Source organism: Vicugna pacos, chromosome 3 (genome assembly GCF_048564905.1).
Source record: "Vicugna pacos chromosome 3, VicPac4, whole genome shotgun sequence".
In the NCBI taxonomy this organism is placed as follows: Eukaryota; Metazoa; Chordata; class Mammalia; order Artiodactyla; family Camelidae; genus Vicugna; species Vicugna pacos.
The window spans coordinates 5,538,532-5,552,622 of record NC_132989.1 but is presented as its reverse complement, the minus strand read 5'-3'; the positions used below and the strand labels follow the sequence as shown (position 1 = coordinate 5,552,622).

At 54.6% G+C, this 14,091-nt stretch overlaps 1 protein-coding gene across 1 annotated transcript in view; it reads left to right on the top strand.

The window, feature by feature from the left end:
* LOC140690902 (adenylate cyclase type 2-like) overlaps positions 1-14,091 on the top strand; it is a 101,917-nt gene that overhangs the window by 54,890 nt on the left and 32,936 nt on the right. The window contains exon 4 of the mRNA XM_072953053.1: positions 13,451-13,566. Coding sequence (XP_072809154.1) covers positions 13,546-13,566 — 21 coding nt within the window. The 5' untranslated portion in view covers positions 13,451-13,545. The remainder of the gene's footprint in view (positions 1-13,450; positions 13,567-14,091) is intronic.

Sequence of the window (14,091 nt, the reverse complement as noted above, 5' to 3'; positions counted from 1 at the left end):
ACTCGCCTACGTCCAAATGAAACCATGGCCAATAGACACTGGTTCCTAAGTCCCGTCACCCTTGTCCCCAGTGCTGGGAACCCGTGTGCCTGGTGGACAAACGGTTCTCCCGGTGGAGGGGGCCTGGGCTCCGCCAGCCCCTTTCTTTCTGAATGCCCACTCTCCCCTCCTCGCCCTCCCTCGGCCCGAGCGTTTTTCTCAGTGTGGGGTTGTAACCCAGCGCTGCAGCGGGTCCCGCTCCCGGCTGCCGGGCAGGAAGCAGCTGGGGTGGAGCGCAGGATCCTGACAGCAGGCGGCGTGTCTGTTCAGGGGCCGACCCATGTGCTCACACACTGCCCTCCCCAGGCCCTGGACGTGATAGCTGGGCTTTGAGTTCACCGGACCTTGTGCAGAAGACTGGGGCCAGGCGACAGGAGGTGACTTTGAGGCCAGGCATGGATGGCAGGATCCGGCTGGGGAGGATGGGGACTGGCAGGTGGGACAGAGCTGCCCAGCAGAGGCCCAGCACATACCAAGGAAGGGAGGGGTGACGGCACGGCTGGGCACGTGGCTGGGTTGGGGTCCGTTGCAGCCATGTATCCCCGAGAAAGCCTGAGAGTCAACAGAGGGCTTTCCTCTGTGAGGTGGAAGTGGCCACAGCCAGGGCATCAAGGCTGGTGTGGCAGCTCTGGGACCACCTGGGACCTTCGCCCACCCAGCTGGCTCCGTCGTCACTAGGGGCTGCCAGCTTCAGGGCCTTCGTGTCTCTGTCTGTGAAAGGGATGGGAATTGGAGCTGATACTCATCACGTACTAGGAGCAGGGCCTGGGACAACATAGGCGCAACTAAACATTCTTAGAACAAGAGGAGAAGCTGGTGAAGCAAAGGGGTGGGATCCCTGTCGGTCCTGGAGGCCAGGATGCCGCGACCAGAGGAGGCACTCTGCAGGGTGGGGGGTGGAAGGCGGGAGAGCAGGTGGCTGGAGCGTCGGTGGTGAGGGCCGGAAAGGGGCAGAGCTGCACCATTCAGGCGTGCAGACCTGAGGGCGTGAGGCTGGGCGGCCTGCCGAGGGTGTTCCTGCATCTGTGCTGGCCCTAGGTAGGGGATGTGGTGAGACCAGGGCTGAGCCAATGGGGTAGAGGGAGGAGGAGCGGAGAGGAGGGGGCCAGATGGGTGCACACTGGACCGGTCAGTGGGCATCTGCAGGTTTGGATGTGCTCTGCTGTGTGGGGCTCCAGGCCTCCCTGGGTCTTGTGGACACAGGTGTGATGTGACTCGGAAGGAGGCCAGGTGTGCAACACCCCCTGGTCCTTCCCACCCAGGCCCAGTGCTCATGGTTGTGTTGCAGCCTCATTTTTCTGTCCACTGTCCCAGCAACCTCTTGGTGGTATTCTGAGCAAAGGCAGAGGGGATCCTTCAGGAGGGTGAGAGTCCTGACTTGGCCTTCCTTCCCTGTGTTTCCAAGTCCACACTCAATTCCCCTAGACGCACGACAGGCCAGGAAATCGGGACCCGCAGTGTCGGGTAAAGAACGGTGACTTTATTTAGAAAGCCAGCTGACCGAGAAGATGGCAGGCTAATGTCCTGGAGAGCCACCTTCTCCGAATGATAATTCAGGCTCCTTTTACACTAAAAAGGAGAGGGGTTGTGGGTGGTTGGGGCAAACTTCTCGGTGCAGGAATTCTTTGTTTTTGCAGTTGTGGGTCAGCTCATGGGGCCCCTGTAAAACCTCTAAGAAAACAAATGTTACTTTCTATTCTGCAACTTGTTGTGTGTAAAGGAGAGCAAAAGAATTCATATCCTTAAGGCTGACAGCCTTGAGAGAGGCTCTCCTGTCAATTTCAGGCTGAAGGCAACATTGTTTCACAAGAGGGGCAGAGCAGGTAAGACAGCCTGGAAAACAGCACAGGGTTAAAGGAAAAAGAACAGATCTAATATGCAGTCAGATGTGTTCTTTTCTATTACAACTGCTGCCTCAGCAGGGCTGGCCTCAGGGAGGAAGGGCGCCCCCCCAGCCCCTGAAAGCCGCCTGCAGGGGGTGGGGAAGGCAGGGAGGGGGTTTGGCTGGCTGGTGAGATAAACTAGACATGGCTGATGAATGGACAGTTACTGCAAAATTGGAAAACCTCTGGGTTTTCCCTCTTTAGGGAGGGAGAGGGAGGCTCAGCAGAGGTCTTTGAGCTTCCCCGAGAGAAGTGGCTCTCAGTCCAGGTCAGTCGCAGGCGCCTCTGTGGTTGTCACACCTGAGGGGCCCTCTGTGGATGGGTCCTGTGTTCTTGGCGCTGACATGGATTTTCCTCCTCCTCTTCCGCAAGGGGCGGCAGTGGCTCTGGGGGCAACTTCCAGCCGATCACGGCCATCCTGCTGTCCTCATGCGTGCTGGCCCTGCATGCCCGGCAGCTGGACGTCAGGCTGCGGCTGGACTACGTCTCAGCCTCGCAGTAAGAGGAGCCTCGCTGCTTCACTGGGGGTCGGCAAGGGGGTCCCTCGGGAGAGGTGTCGGGTGGGGGCTCCTGGCTAGACGCCGCAGCCATGTGAGCGGCACCGTCGTGGTGAAGGAGGCCGGTGCCAGGTACAGGGAGAAGGACTGCAGGAAAGAAGGAAGGGGCACAGCTGATGGGCTGCATCTGGTGGTCAGAGTTTAGCTCTTTCACCAGCAGCGAGCTCCTGTCCCCAAAGGCGCTCTGGCAGAGGGGTGACGGCACAGAGGGGCTCAGCCTCCCCGGGCTGGACGTGACGGCCGGTCCCTTCAGGGTCGTGGGAAACTCTTGAAGATGCCAAATCTAGCATGGCTCAGCCCAGATTCAGGAGGTCAGCCGTTGGGGCCAGGAACTGATATTTTTAAAGTGCATGCTGGGAAATTCTGACACAAGAGTCCTGAGGGAGATGGAGAGGGGCAGCCCTGTGCACTGTCCTGGCCCTGGGCCCTGGTAGGCGGGCGATGACTGCCAGAGGGCCCCTGCTCATGCCCTGTAGCCAGCACACAGGCATGCAGGGCCTACCTAGGGCCACTTGCGGGCCTCACCCAGGGCACACATGCTGTGGTGTGTCTGGGTGTCCCCTCGTCACCCACTCCATGTCCACTGGTCATGTGCTCCATGTCCCCTTGTCGCCCATTCTGCGTCCCCAGCTCGGAACTGAGGCCTTCTGGTTCTCTGGTCCAGGGTTCGAACTCCATCTGTGCAACTTGCAAACTTTTTGACTCAGGACAGATTTCCTCCCCTTGGTCTCCTTGTCTAAAAATGGCAAAGAGGACACGCAGCACAATGGGGGCTGCCAGAGAGTCTCCTTGTTTTGACACATGAAGAAGCAGCTCGGTGTCTGAGGCATTTTATTCCATTTAGTCTTCACGGCAGCCCTGCCTGGGACGTGGGGTTACAGATGGGAAACAGACAAGGACGTGATGTGCCCAGGGCCAGAGCCAAAATGGTTGTCTTGGGGGGGATCCCAGCGGGTTTGAGGTGGGTGATAGCGTCCTCATACCAGGGACCACGTACAGCCTAGAGGGCACAGGGAGGAGCCGGTGACTGGGTACACAGCTGGCTAGGTGCACCCCACTGTCACCCCACACTCTTCCAGCAGTGGGACAGGCTCAGACCCAGCTGCTGGGGGCCCAGGCTCTTTTGCTGCTGCCTGCCCGCATCCTTGCTTCAGGAAGATGCATGAAGCTGGTCAATGTGACATCCATGTTCCTGGGGCAGAATACGCAGAGGGGCGGGCTGGTTGTGGGCCTGAGGTTAGGTGGTCCTCATCCCGAATCCCACAGCTCCGCTTAGGGTCTGTGTGACTCTCCTCTCTGGTCCGTATTCAGCTGGGGCGATGACCCTAATTCCATGTAAGTGTGTGGGTCAGGTTCTGCAGAGAAGCTGCCAGTCAGATACAGAGAGAAGAGCGAGTTTATTACAGAGATCGGCCCCTGAGATTACGGAGGCAGGGAGGTCCCACCGCCTGCTGTCCGCAGTGAGAGGACAGGGATGATGGGACGCAGTTTGAGTCCAGAGGTCCAAGGACCAGAGCGCTGCTGTCCAAGGGCAGGGGAAGCTGGACATCCCAGCTCAGGCAGAGAGCGAATTCACCTTCCTCTGCCTTTTCCTTCTATTCAGGCCCCAGAGTATTGGGTGACGCCCACCCACATTGGAGAGGGCAGCCTCTTCCCGCAGTGTAACCTCTCCTTACGCACCTGCATGGGCACACAGTGACGTCCGCCAGCCCTCTGGGCACCCCGTGGCCCAGTGAGTTGACACATACCATTAGCCCCTACAGTGAGGAATAATTGTAATTCCCTTCCCAACGTGCTTGGCCGTGGGCCTGGCACCCAAGTAGGTGCTTAGCATAGCTGACCACCCTGCAGACACTACATTACTGACGTCTGACAGTCCCTTGGTCCCACTGGGGCCTCAGGACAGCCACTGCTGGGATGTTCTTGCTGTGGGAGAGGGGCAAGGTGGGGCAGAGAAGTGTGCCACCTGTGGTGGGGACGGAAGGCAGTGGCCACACCAATGAACACGACAGTTTACCCTCTATTTTAGTAAACCTGTAAAAGACAGGCGCTGGCTAAGCAGGTTTCTTTTTTTTTTAATTAAAAAAATTGGAGTATATAGTCAGTTACAATGTATTAATTTTTGATACATGGCATCAAGTCCCAGTCATGCATATGTATATATATATATGTGTGTGTGTGTATATATATATATATATTCATTTCATATTCTTTCCCATTAAAGATTATTACAAGATACTGAACACTGTTCCCTGTGCTAAGTGGATTTCTGTCTGCACATCAGGGCAGGTTTCCTATCGAGGTTCATCAGGAATTACTTCCTTACTCTGGGTAAACAGCAGAAAGAAAATGTGTGTTTGTGTTCACGTGTGTGTGTGTGTGCATCTGTCTCTGCACGTGCAGACACGGTAGGTGGAGAAAACAGCTCACTTACCCTTTCTGTGTAGCAGCTTTACTGAAACGTAATTCACAGTGGATCCCAGAAAATCCGCCCACTCACGTAAAGTGTGTAATTCAGTGGTTTTCAGTACATGCATGGGGTTGTGCAGCCATCACCACGGTCAATTTTAGTATATTTTTCACATCCCCCCAAAAACTTCATGCCCACGAGTAGTCATTCCCCGTCTCTAGCTGCCCCCCAGCCCTAAGTCACCACTAATCTGCTTCCTGTCCCTGAGGACTTGCCTGTTTTATTCTTTGGCCTGTAGTTAAGTTAGTGCCCATTCTGCACAGACTGACTCCCCGTGCGTGGCCAGTGGGAGCCCCAAGCCAGGCCTTGGCAGAGAGACCCCTGATTCTGAGGGGCCTATGGCCCGGCACTGTCCTCACTTCATACCTGGATTCTGCTGAGATCTGAGCGCCTTGGCTCCCTCTCCGCAGGCAGGGAGGCCCAGAGGGTGTCTGAGCCGTGTGGGGCGCAGGCAGGGCCTCTGGGGAGAGCGTGCAGGCGAGAACACCTGATCCTGCCTCACCACCTCAAGGCGCCCGGGCCGCTGCCTTCATCAGTGCCAGAGCCAGACCACAGCCCTGTGAGCATGTCCACACGGTGCTCAGCCAGGGTCCTGGGGAGAGCCTGTGCTTCCCTGGGCCTGTTGGAGGCTGAGACGTGACCGAGGGTGGGTGAGGGGCTGCTGTTGAGGAAAGAGAGGACATGGTGTATGGCAGGATGGGGAGCTTGGCAGAGACCCAGGCGGTAGGGGCAGCAGGGAGACCACTGAGGAGTCAGCGCCTTCCTTCTCTGGGCAGGGTTGACTGTCAGCCTGGGGCCAGGATGGCAGGATCCCATCCCTGTCTGTGGAAGGCGGCCTAGCAGTGGAGCATGATGGGGCAGAGGGCAGGGGGCAGGGCTTCCACCGTCACGGGAGCCACCAGGAGGGTGCCTTAGAACTGTCCTGTGGAGCCTGGGCATGGTTGGCCTCTGGGTGAGGGGGCTGCGGTGGAGGTGACAGTGGCCTCAGGCACGTATCACTCAGGCTGGGCAGAGGACAGAGGGCATGCTCCAGACGGGTGAGGTCAAGGGAGCTGATGAGCATCTGAAAGGTGCAGGGAATGTAGGCTGATCTCAGGCTGTGTATGACATGGGGCACCACGTGGAGGGTTCTCATCCCAGATCTCGGGGGCAGGGGAGCAGTCCACAACTGGGGACACAGTGGGCCACCAGGCAGGAGTCACGACCTTCGGCCGAGGGACACGGCAGCCTGCAGTGACCAGGCTGGGGGGGACCCGGCCACGCCCTTCTCTCCCCCTCCCAGCTCCTGCTGGTGCTGCTCACTGGCTGAGCCTCACCAGAAGCAGGCGGCAAGGGAACCCGTAGGCAGCGTCCTCCGGGTGGGCCCTGGATCACAGCCGATCCCAGTGGAAGAGGCCAGCACACACCGATCAGTTCCTGGAAGGGGAGTTTGGCCACTGCAGTTTGCCAAAGCCATGCCAGGTAAGGGAGGACAGTCTCTTTGGTGGACTGTGCCTCGAACTTGGTTTTGTCTGGCTCTGGCTGGCTGTCCGGGGTGACCAGGCCAGCTGGTCCCTGGGTTGCATCTACCCCGGGCCTTCTGGTTTAAGATCTTCCGGTTACGAGTAGCTACTCAGCTAGAGAAGAACACACTCAGGATGAACCGGGAAGAGCTGGACCCGTCTCGATGGTGTGAGATGGGCTTTCTGACTTGTTGACTAGGTGCCTGCTTTGTATCTCATGCTCAGAGAGTGGGACTAAGGCCCCGGCTCTTGGCTCCCCCAGCCTGGGACACCACTTCCCCCAAAAGCAGGCATTTTTCTCTCATCTGGGCTGACAAGGGCTGCTCTTGGCATCGGTGTCCCTTTAAGTCTGACTAAGTGCAGTGGCTGACCCTGCCCTGGGACCTTTTGCCAGCGGTACCCATTGGACACCCAGCTTCACCGTGAAGTGAGCTTTCCTGGGAGTGCAGGGCCAGAGAGACCCCCTTGTCACGGGAAGGGCTGCCGACACTGAACACACTGACCTATTTTTCCAAGGATGTATAACAAGAAACTCCTCCCTTTCCTGTAAACACTGCGAAACGAGAACATTTCAAAACTGGGCCCATTTTCCTCCCCGGATATTTAAGCACGGCAGGCAAGCATCAGCGTGCCTCAGACTACCGCAGAATTTCCAGACCAGAGACTCAGTGGGTTATTTACTGAGATCTGGCTGGTCCTGCAGACCTAAGTGAACATGGGCTCTTCCCTCCTAATGACTTCCTCAACCTCTTCATCTGTAACTCTCGAAATGCTGTTTGCTCCAGTGATTTTTTTCTTTGAACTCAGTGCATAATAATGATGGCCATTACAATTGATTGTAGCAGGGCAGTTTCTTTCTCTACCGATGAACACTTGTTCCGAAGGGAATTCCTAGTTGTGCAGCTGCCATTCTTGGCACTCGGAGGGAGGGCCGGCACAGTTCCCCGTGGTTGGGCCGAGCTGAGGCCTGCCGCGTGTCTTCCTCCAGTCACTCCCCTTCCCAAGCCTCCTTTCTGCACACACGTGCCAGTGAAGTAGTCCTCAGGGTTGCAGGAATTGCACGCTACACAGCCCACGACCCTGCTTTCACATCCGAAGTGCCGTGTGTGGTGTTCATCCTGTTGTCTGTTCCTGGGCCTGGGGTCTCCCCTGGGGTGCTGGGGTGAGTGCATCTCCACAGACATCCCTCCCTGGGGACGATGCTTCCGGCTTGAATCACAGCTGTGTGCCACAGCACGGTGCCAGGGAAATGCCCACAGACCGGAACGTCAGTGAATGTCCCCCTCTCAAGGGAAACCAGATGCGTCACCCTGCCGGGAAGTGCGCGCACAGCCTGTGGCAGCTCTCTCTGCACCCACGTGCCGGGTGTCGTCCCCCCCCCCCACCGACCCCGGCTCCATCCAGCAGATGCTTATGGAGCATCTGGGCCACACTGGGCCCTGGGCGGGACACCATGTGGTGGGATGTAACCCTGCCCCAAGTGCCCAGAGGCTGGTAAAGGAGTAACTGTGTCAGCCCCAGATGATTCCAGAACAGTGATAGTGCCCACGGCCTGGCCCAGCCCCGAGGTCGGTGAGATCAGCCTGTAGAGATAATGCCTGATGGAGTCATGGAGATTTGGGAGGAGTTAGCCAGGGAGAGGTTCTGTCGCTGCTGGATGGAGTTTTATAAATGCCAGTTACATCAGGCTGGCTGATCGCTGCCTTCAGGTCTTCTCTGCCCTTGCTGACTTGCTCTCTTCATTTTATCAATTTCTGAGAGAATGGTGTTGGAGTCTCCAGCTATACCTGTGGATGGGACTTCCTGCAGTTCTGTCAGGTTTTGCTTTGTGTTTGTTTTATCTGTTACTGGGTGTATATGCGTTTAGGATTGTGTCCTCTTGATACATTGAAACTTTTGTTCCTCTTACTTAAAAAAGATTCTCTTTTCCCCAGGTAAGACATTTGACTCTGCCGTCTCCTTTGTCTGATAGTAATACAGGGAATCTAATTCTCTTGTTATATCGCTGTCCATCATTTTACTGTTAACGTTATTTGCATCCTTTTATTTAAAGGATTTCTTGTAAGCAACATACAATTGGATCTTGCCTTTTAATCCAGTTTCCAAATCTCTTCCTCTCAGTTGAGCTGTTCAAACCATTTACAATTAATGTGATTATTGATGTGGCTGGATTTTAATTTACCATGGTGCTGTTTTCTGTTTGTCTCATCTGTCCATCTGTTCTTTGTTTTCTCTTTCCTCTTTTTCTGCCTATTTTCAGTTAATTAAATATTTTTGTTATTCCACTTAAATCTCTTTCTTTCTCTCTTATTAGCTGTGATTGTTTTATTATTTTAATGGATCCTTATCATTCATTGTCTGTGTTCAGCTGGTATTGTACAATCTCACATACAGTGTAAGAATCTTAGCAAACAGTATATACTTTGTCTTCTCCCATCTTATATGTTTGCCGTTCACGTCATCATAGATTTTATTTGTACATATGTTATAACCCCCAATATAATATTATTTCCATTATAAACATTAAATTCTATTTTAAAGCTACATTATAATAAGAACGAGTATTTTGGGTTTACCCACATACTTATGATTTCTGGTGCTTTTTATTTCTCTGAGTGGATCCAAGCTTCTCTCTGGTGTCATCCTCCTTCTGCCTGAAGGACCTGCTTTAAAATGTCCCACAGATCTGTTGATGATGAATTCTTTCGGTTCTTGTGTGTCTGAAAAAGTCTCCATTTTGCCTTCATGGTTTAAAGATGCTTCTGCTGGGCTGAGAGTCTGCACTGATGGTATTTTTTCTTTTCAGTATGTTAAAGATGCTGTTCCACTGTCCTTTGTCTGGCATTGCTTTTAATGACAAGTCTGCTGTCATCTTTATCTGTGTTCCTCTGACCCCACCTCCCCATGTTTCACCCTCTTGACAGTGGGCTGGGGGTGCCCCTGGACGCCTGTGCCCTGTGCAGCCTGAACAGCCTGGCCCACCCCGAATCTCCATGCGTGTCCCCTCTGCTAGGCAGCCGCTCTCTGTGGAGACCAGCACCATCCCTGATCACCTGTCCAGCTGATGCACCTCTGTCCGTGTGCACGTCTCATGGTGCCTTGTCCTCAAGTGAGAATAAATGATGAAAGGGAGGCAGTGAGGGCTGATTTGGCCCCAGAGTCAGAGGCCAAATTCTTTTCACTTGGGGGCTGACGACCCTCTGTCCCTACTGCTCTGTGTGCTGTGGAAAGGTCCTTTCCCTCTCTATGCTTCCCCAGGAGGAGATGGTTGTCAGAGCCTGGGTACCCTCGAAGAGGGTGTGTGCACCCCAGAAGGCACAGGAGACGGCACAGTGGGGTTTTGGAAGAAGAGATTCGTGATGGTTGGTTTATGTGTCGACCTGACTGGACCCTGAGGCACCCAATTATTTGGCTAAATGTTATCCTGGTGTGTCTGGGAGGGTATTTGCAGAAGAGATTTTTGTTTTTTGCATTTGAATGTGGACTCAGTAGAGCAGAGTCCTAATGTGGGTGAGCCTCCTCCAATCCACTGAGGGGGACCTGAATAGGACAGAAAGTTGGAGGAAGGGAGAATTCGGGGCCCCCCCCTTCCTGACGGCAAGATCTGGGACGTTGGTCTCTGCCCTCAGCACTGCTGGTTCTCAGGCCTCCGGGCTGGGCTGAGCTACACCACTGGCTCTCCAGCTTGCAGATGGCAGGTGGGGGGACGTCTCAGCCTCCATCACCACGTGGGCCAGCCACCACCCATCAGCCTTTCCCTGTGCGTCTCTGCCTGTCCCGCTGGTCTCTTGCTCTGGAGAACACTGTGCAACAGCATCAGAAGGTGTAGTCATAGTGAGTGTGCCTGAAAATCAAGCAATGTTGTTTCCTAATACTTGAAGAATGAGCTGGCCGGGGTGCTGTGACTCTGGCCAGATGTCACTTCTAGGACGGAGGCAGGGACGTGACTGTCCAGGCAGAGCGAGGCTGCTGCCGCCCTGACTCAGCTGTTCATTTCAGTGAGCTGTCATGGAGTCCAGGTGCTGACCCGAGGGCTGCTGGCTTGGTTGGTTGGACTGAAAACTTGGCAGCACTTTGTGGGGCTCAGCGGCTCACCAGTCACCTACGTCAGCGTAGCGGACAGTTGTCGGGTTGTGCTGTGTTCTGTTCTGCTCTGTTCTGTTTACCAGCCTGGGAGCCCCTCTGAGATGCCACACAGCTGTCAATAAGATGCCACACAGCTGTCGATAAGATGCACTCGGTGAATAATGTCAGACACGGAAGCTCGCATAATCTGTCGCTTCGAGTCAGAGGTCAGATTTGTGACAGGTGGGAAGGGAGATGCCCTTTGAAGGAGACCCTGTTGGCTGCGTCTCTGTCGTGTGACTTTGTCCACAGGTAGAACGTATGTTGCCCCCAACAACTCCGTATCGACTTCCTGGGTGGTTGGAAAAATCTTACAAAAGAGAATTTCAGTGGATTTTCAGCTTACTTGTTAAAAATATAACAATACAACCTCTGCTTAGTTTGTAAGAAGATAGGCTTTTTATCAGTCACACTGCAACAAAAGCCTTTGCCTCCTTGGAAGGAATAAAAAGTAGATGATTATTTAGGAAGAGAGCTAGTCTGATAGCCCATACATCTACATAAATTGTAAATAAATTGAAATAAACTGAAAAAAAAGTAAAAAATAAAAAAAAATTTTAATAAAGAAATAAACTAAATTTAGAACCAAAGCTTTTTATTGCAAAGCGATCCACCAAGATTTTTTTTTAAGTTGAATCATATTCAATTACATTGAATTCATTAAAATATCACTACTATTAACATTTTGGAGAAAAAAATTTGTGCCACTAATAAAACTGTTACTTTAAAAATGTTTGCTTTCTCTTTATCTCATCCTTCAGTAAAACCATTTTGTGTGTCTTACCAGGGCACACGTGTTACAGGAAAATAATTACACATCTTAGGAGAGGCCCCAGGTCCCTTCTGAGGCTTTGCTTCCCACAAGGCTGTGTCCACAGATACTGACCTCAGACCCCGTGCCCGGCTGTGTCCTCCTGTCTGCAGAGCCCACGATCATCGGAGCCGGGTCCTGTGGCTCCTGGGTTCCTCCTCTGGCCCTCCCCTGCCACCTGTCTGCACGCTCTAAGGAGCAGGGTGAAAGTCATCCTGTATGCGCCTCCTTGGTGACCGATGACTCCCTGGCCCACCTGTGTTGTTTTCCCCAAAAACGCACTGGAGGAGCCTGGGGCTCCCAGTCAGGCCCTCTCACCCCGGCAGCTGCGGCCTGAGGCCCCCTCACGTCCACCTTTGGGGATCTCAGGTGCTTGCTTTTAACTGGTAGAATCATGATACGAACTCCAGCAGCATGAAGCCGACCAGCTCAACTGCTGTTATGACAATAATGACATCAAAAATAGGTGACACTCCTCACATCTTAGGAGGTTTCACGCAGCCTCCTCACCCCTTGATACGTAGGAATGGCGCCTCTATGGGCATCTTTTACCATTTTATGATGTGGAAACTGGAGCAGGTACACAGCCACAAGGTGGGACATAGACCAGGCTGTGCTGGCTGCCTCGTGTGGGTTTTGATGGCAGGGTCACAGGCCATCAACATGGCATCACACTGCAACCAAGAGCTTGCTGTCTCTGTAAGGCTGGTGCACACTTAGGAATGTTCTCCATACTGAGCTCGGTTCATGGCTCCGGCCAAGTGCTAGATGTGGAAGCCAGGGAGGGCCACTGACAGCCAGCCCGGTGGCCCCATTCCTGAGGGTTGCGTCCGGCTCCAGGCTGCCTTCCGCGCTTCATCAGCAGCGCCTGTTGAGCTGACACGGCGGCCGGTGGGTGGGGCCGTGACTGTTGGTCGCGTTAGTCTCTGCCAGGCCCTGTAGCCAGGAGGCCAGCCGGCCGGGATTCAGGCTGCACCTGCCGTCTGCTCTACCTCAGCCGCCTGGTTAGACCTGCCGGCTTTCATCCTCCGCTCCAGGAGTCGGTGCCTGGCTGAGCTCCTTTGGCCCCAGGTCTTCACTCCTGCCCTTCCCAGGCCCCTGCAGCTTTCTGCTTGTCTTGGTGCCCCGAGAGATGGAGTCCTGCTGGAGGGGGAGAGAGTCCAGAGGACACGGGAGCTAACGGAGGGGCCACTGCTTGGCTTCCGGCATTCCCAGTGAGCCTGGCTGTGCTCTGGAGGTGCATCAGAGATGCTGGGGGCCCTGTGTGCCCTGGGAGTGGGCACGTGCCCCAGAAAGGGCTGCTTCCAGCATCTGGTCCCCAGAACGTGGCTGCAGTAGACCCTGGAAATGGGGGCTGGACCCTCGTTGTCTTTTGAAAGTTCCAACTGATCAGGGTGGTGATTTATCCAGAATTTTGTGGATTCTCTGGGCCCTACCATTGATCTATTCACTCTGCCTAGTGGGGGCATGGAGATGAGCCTGGTGTAGATCGTGGGTACATTTGGCAGTTAGTGTGGATGATTAGAAAGAAACATGTTACAGGTGTAATGATTCAGAACTCTTATTAAAGATGGTGAGGCAGGCGTTACTCAGGACCGTTGTATTAGGTGTAAGGACCACTACAGTGGGGCCTTGCAGTGGGGATAGACGAGGCTCAGCCCTAAATAAGCAATGGCAAGTGGGTGTTTACAGCCAAGGGCAGAGCTGGGGCAGTGGTTGCACAGTTACTAAGAGAGACAGCAGGGGTGAGGGGTTTCTAAGCTGATCTAGCAGGATTCAAGCTGAGGACGGGCCAAGATGATCGGACATCACCTGGGGAGGGTGGGAGATGAGGAACCCCATCGGATATCAGGGATGGGTGTCTGGTTAAATTGGCTCAGCAGGGTTCTTGCTCAAACTGGACAATGTGGAAAGGAAGACGGATGCCCCAAAGTCAGGGCCCAGTTGGAAGAGAGTTCAGAGTCTGGCCCAGGAGAGAATCTTGTCAGGGGGCGGGTTGTCCAGTGAGTGAACGAAGCTGGATGGGCAGGTGAATGGCTAATGGAGGATCCTGTCCTCCCCAGGCAGAGAGGAGCGGGACGACGTGGAGAGGGTGAAGCTGGACAACAAGAGGATCCTCTTCAACCTCCTGCCGGCCCACGTCACCCAGCACTTCCTCATGTCCAGCCCCCGGAACACAGTGAGTGTGCAGCCCGCATGGCAGCTGCTTCCCGGGCCCTGAGACCCAGCAGGGTGCTCCTCCAAGCCGAGCTGGTCTGGTGGGGGCTGCAGGGCTGCAGCTGGGAGTCTGACCCAGAGGGACACTCCCCGCTGCCTAACATCACAGAGGGTGGCCATTTCCAAGCCCTCAGCTGCACCAAGGATGGGAGGCCCCCTCTGCCCATCCCTAAGGGCAGGGCAGAGGCTGGGCCATCAGAGGCTACTGGGACGTGGGCTTGACAGGTGCCCAGAACTACTGTGTCCTCCCCTTTGATCCTGGAAGACAGCGTAACAGTCACCAGCCCCACAAGGCAGGAGATCAGGCTTCAGGAAACCACAAGGGGGAAAGCACTGTTTCAAGGCCAGCTTGTCCTGAGTGGCACCCCCTCTCGGCTGAGTTTGTGTGGCTGGCCTGGCCCTGCCCGTCTGGCTGCAGGGCTGGTGGTTCATTCCCTCCTCTGTGCTCAGTGAGATCTGGGGCCATGACCTGGAGGTGAAGCTCCAA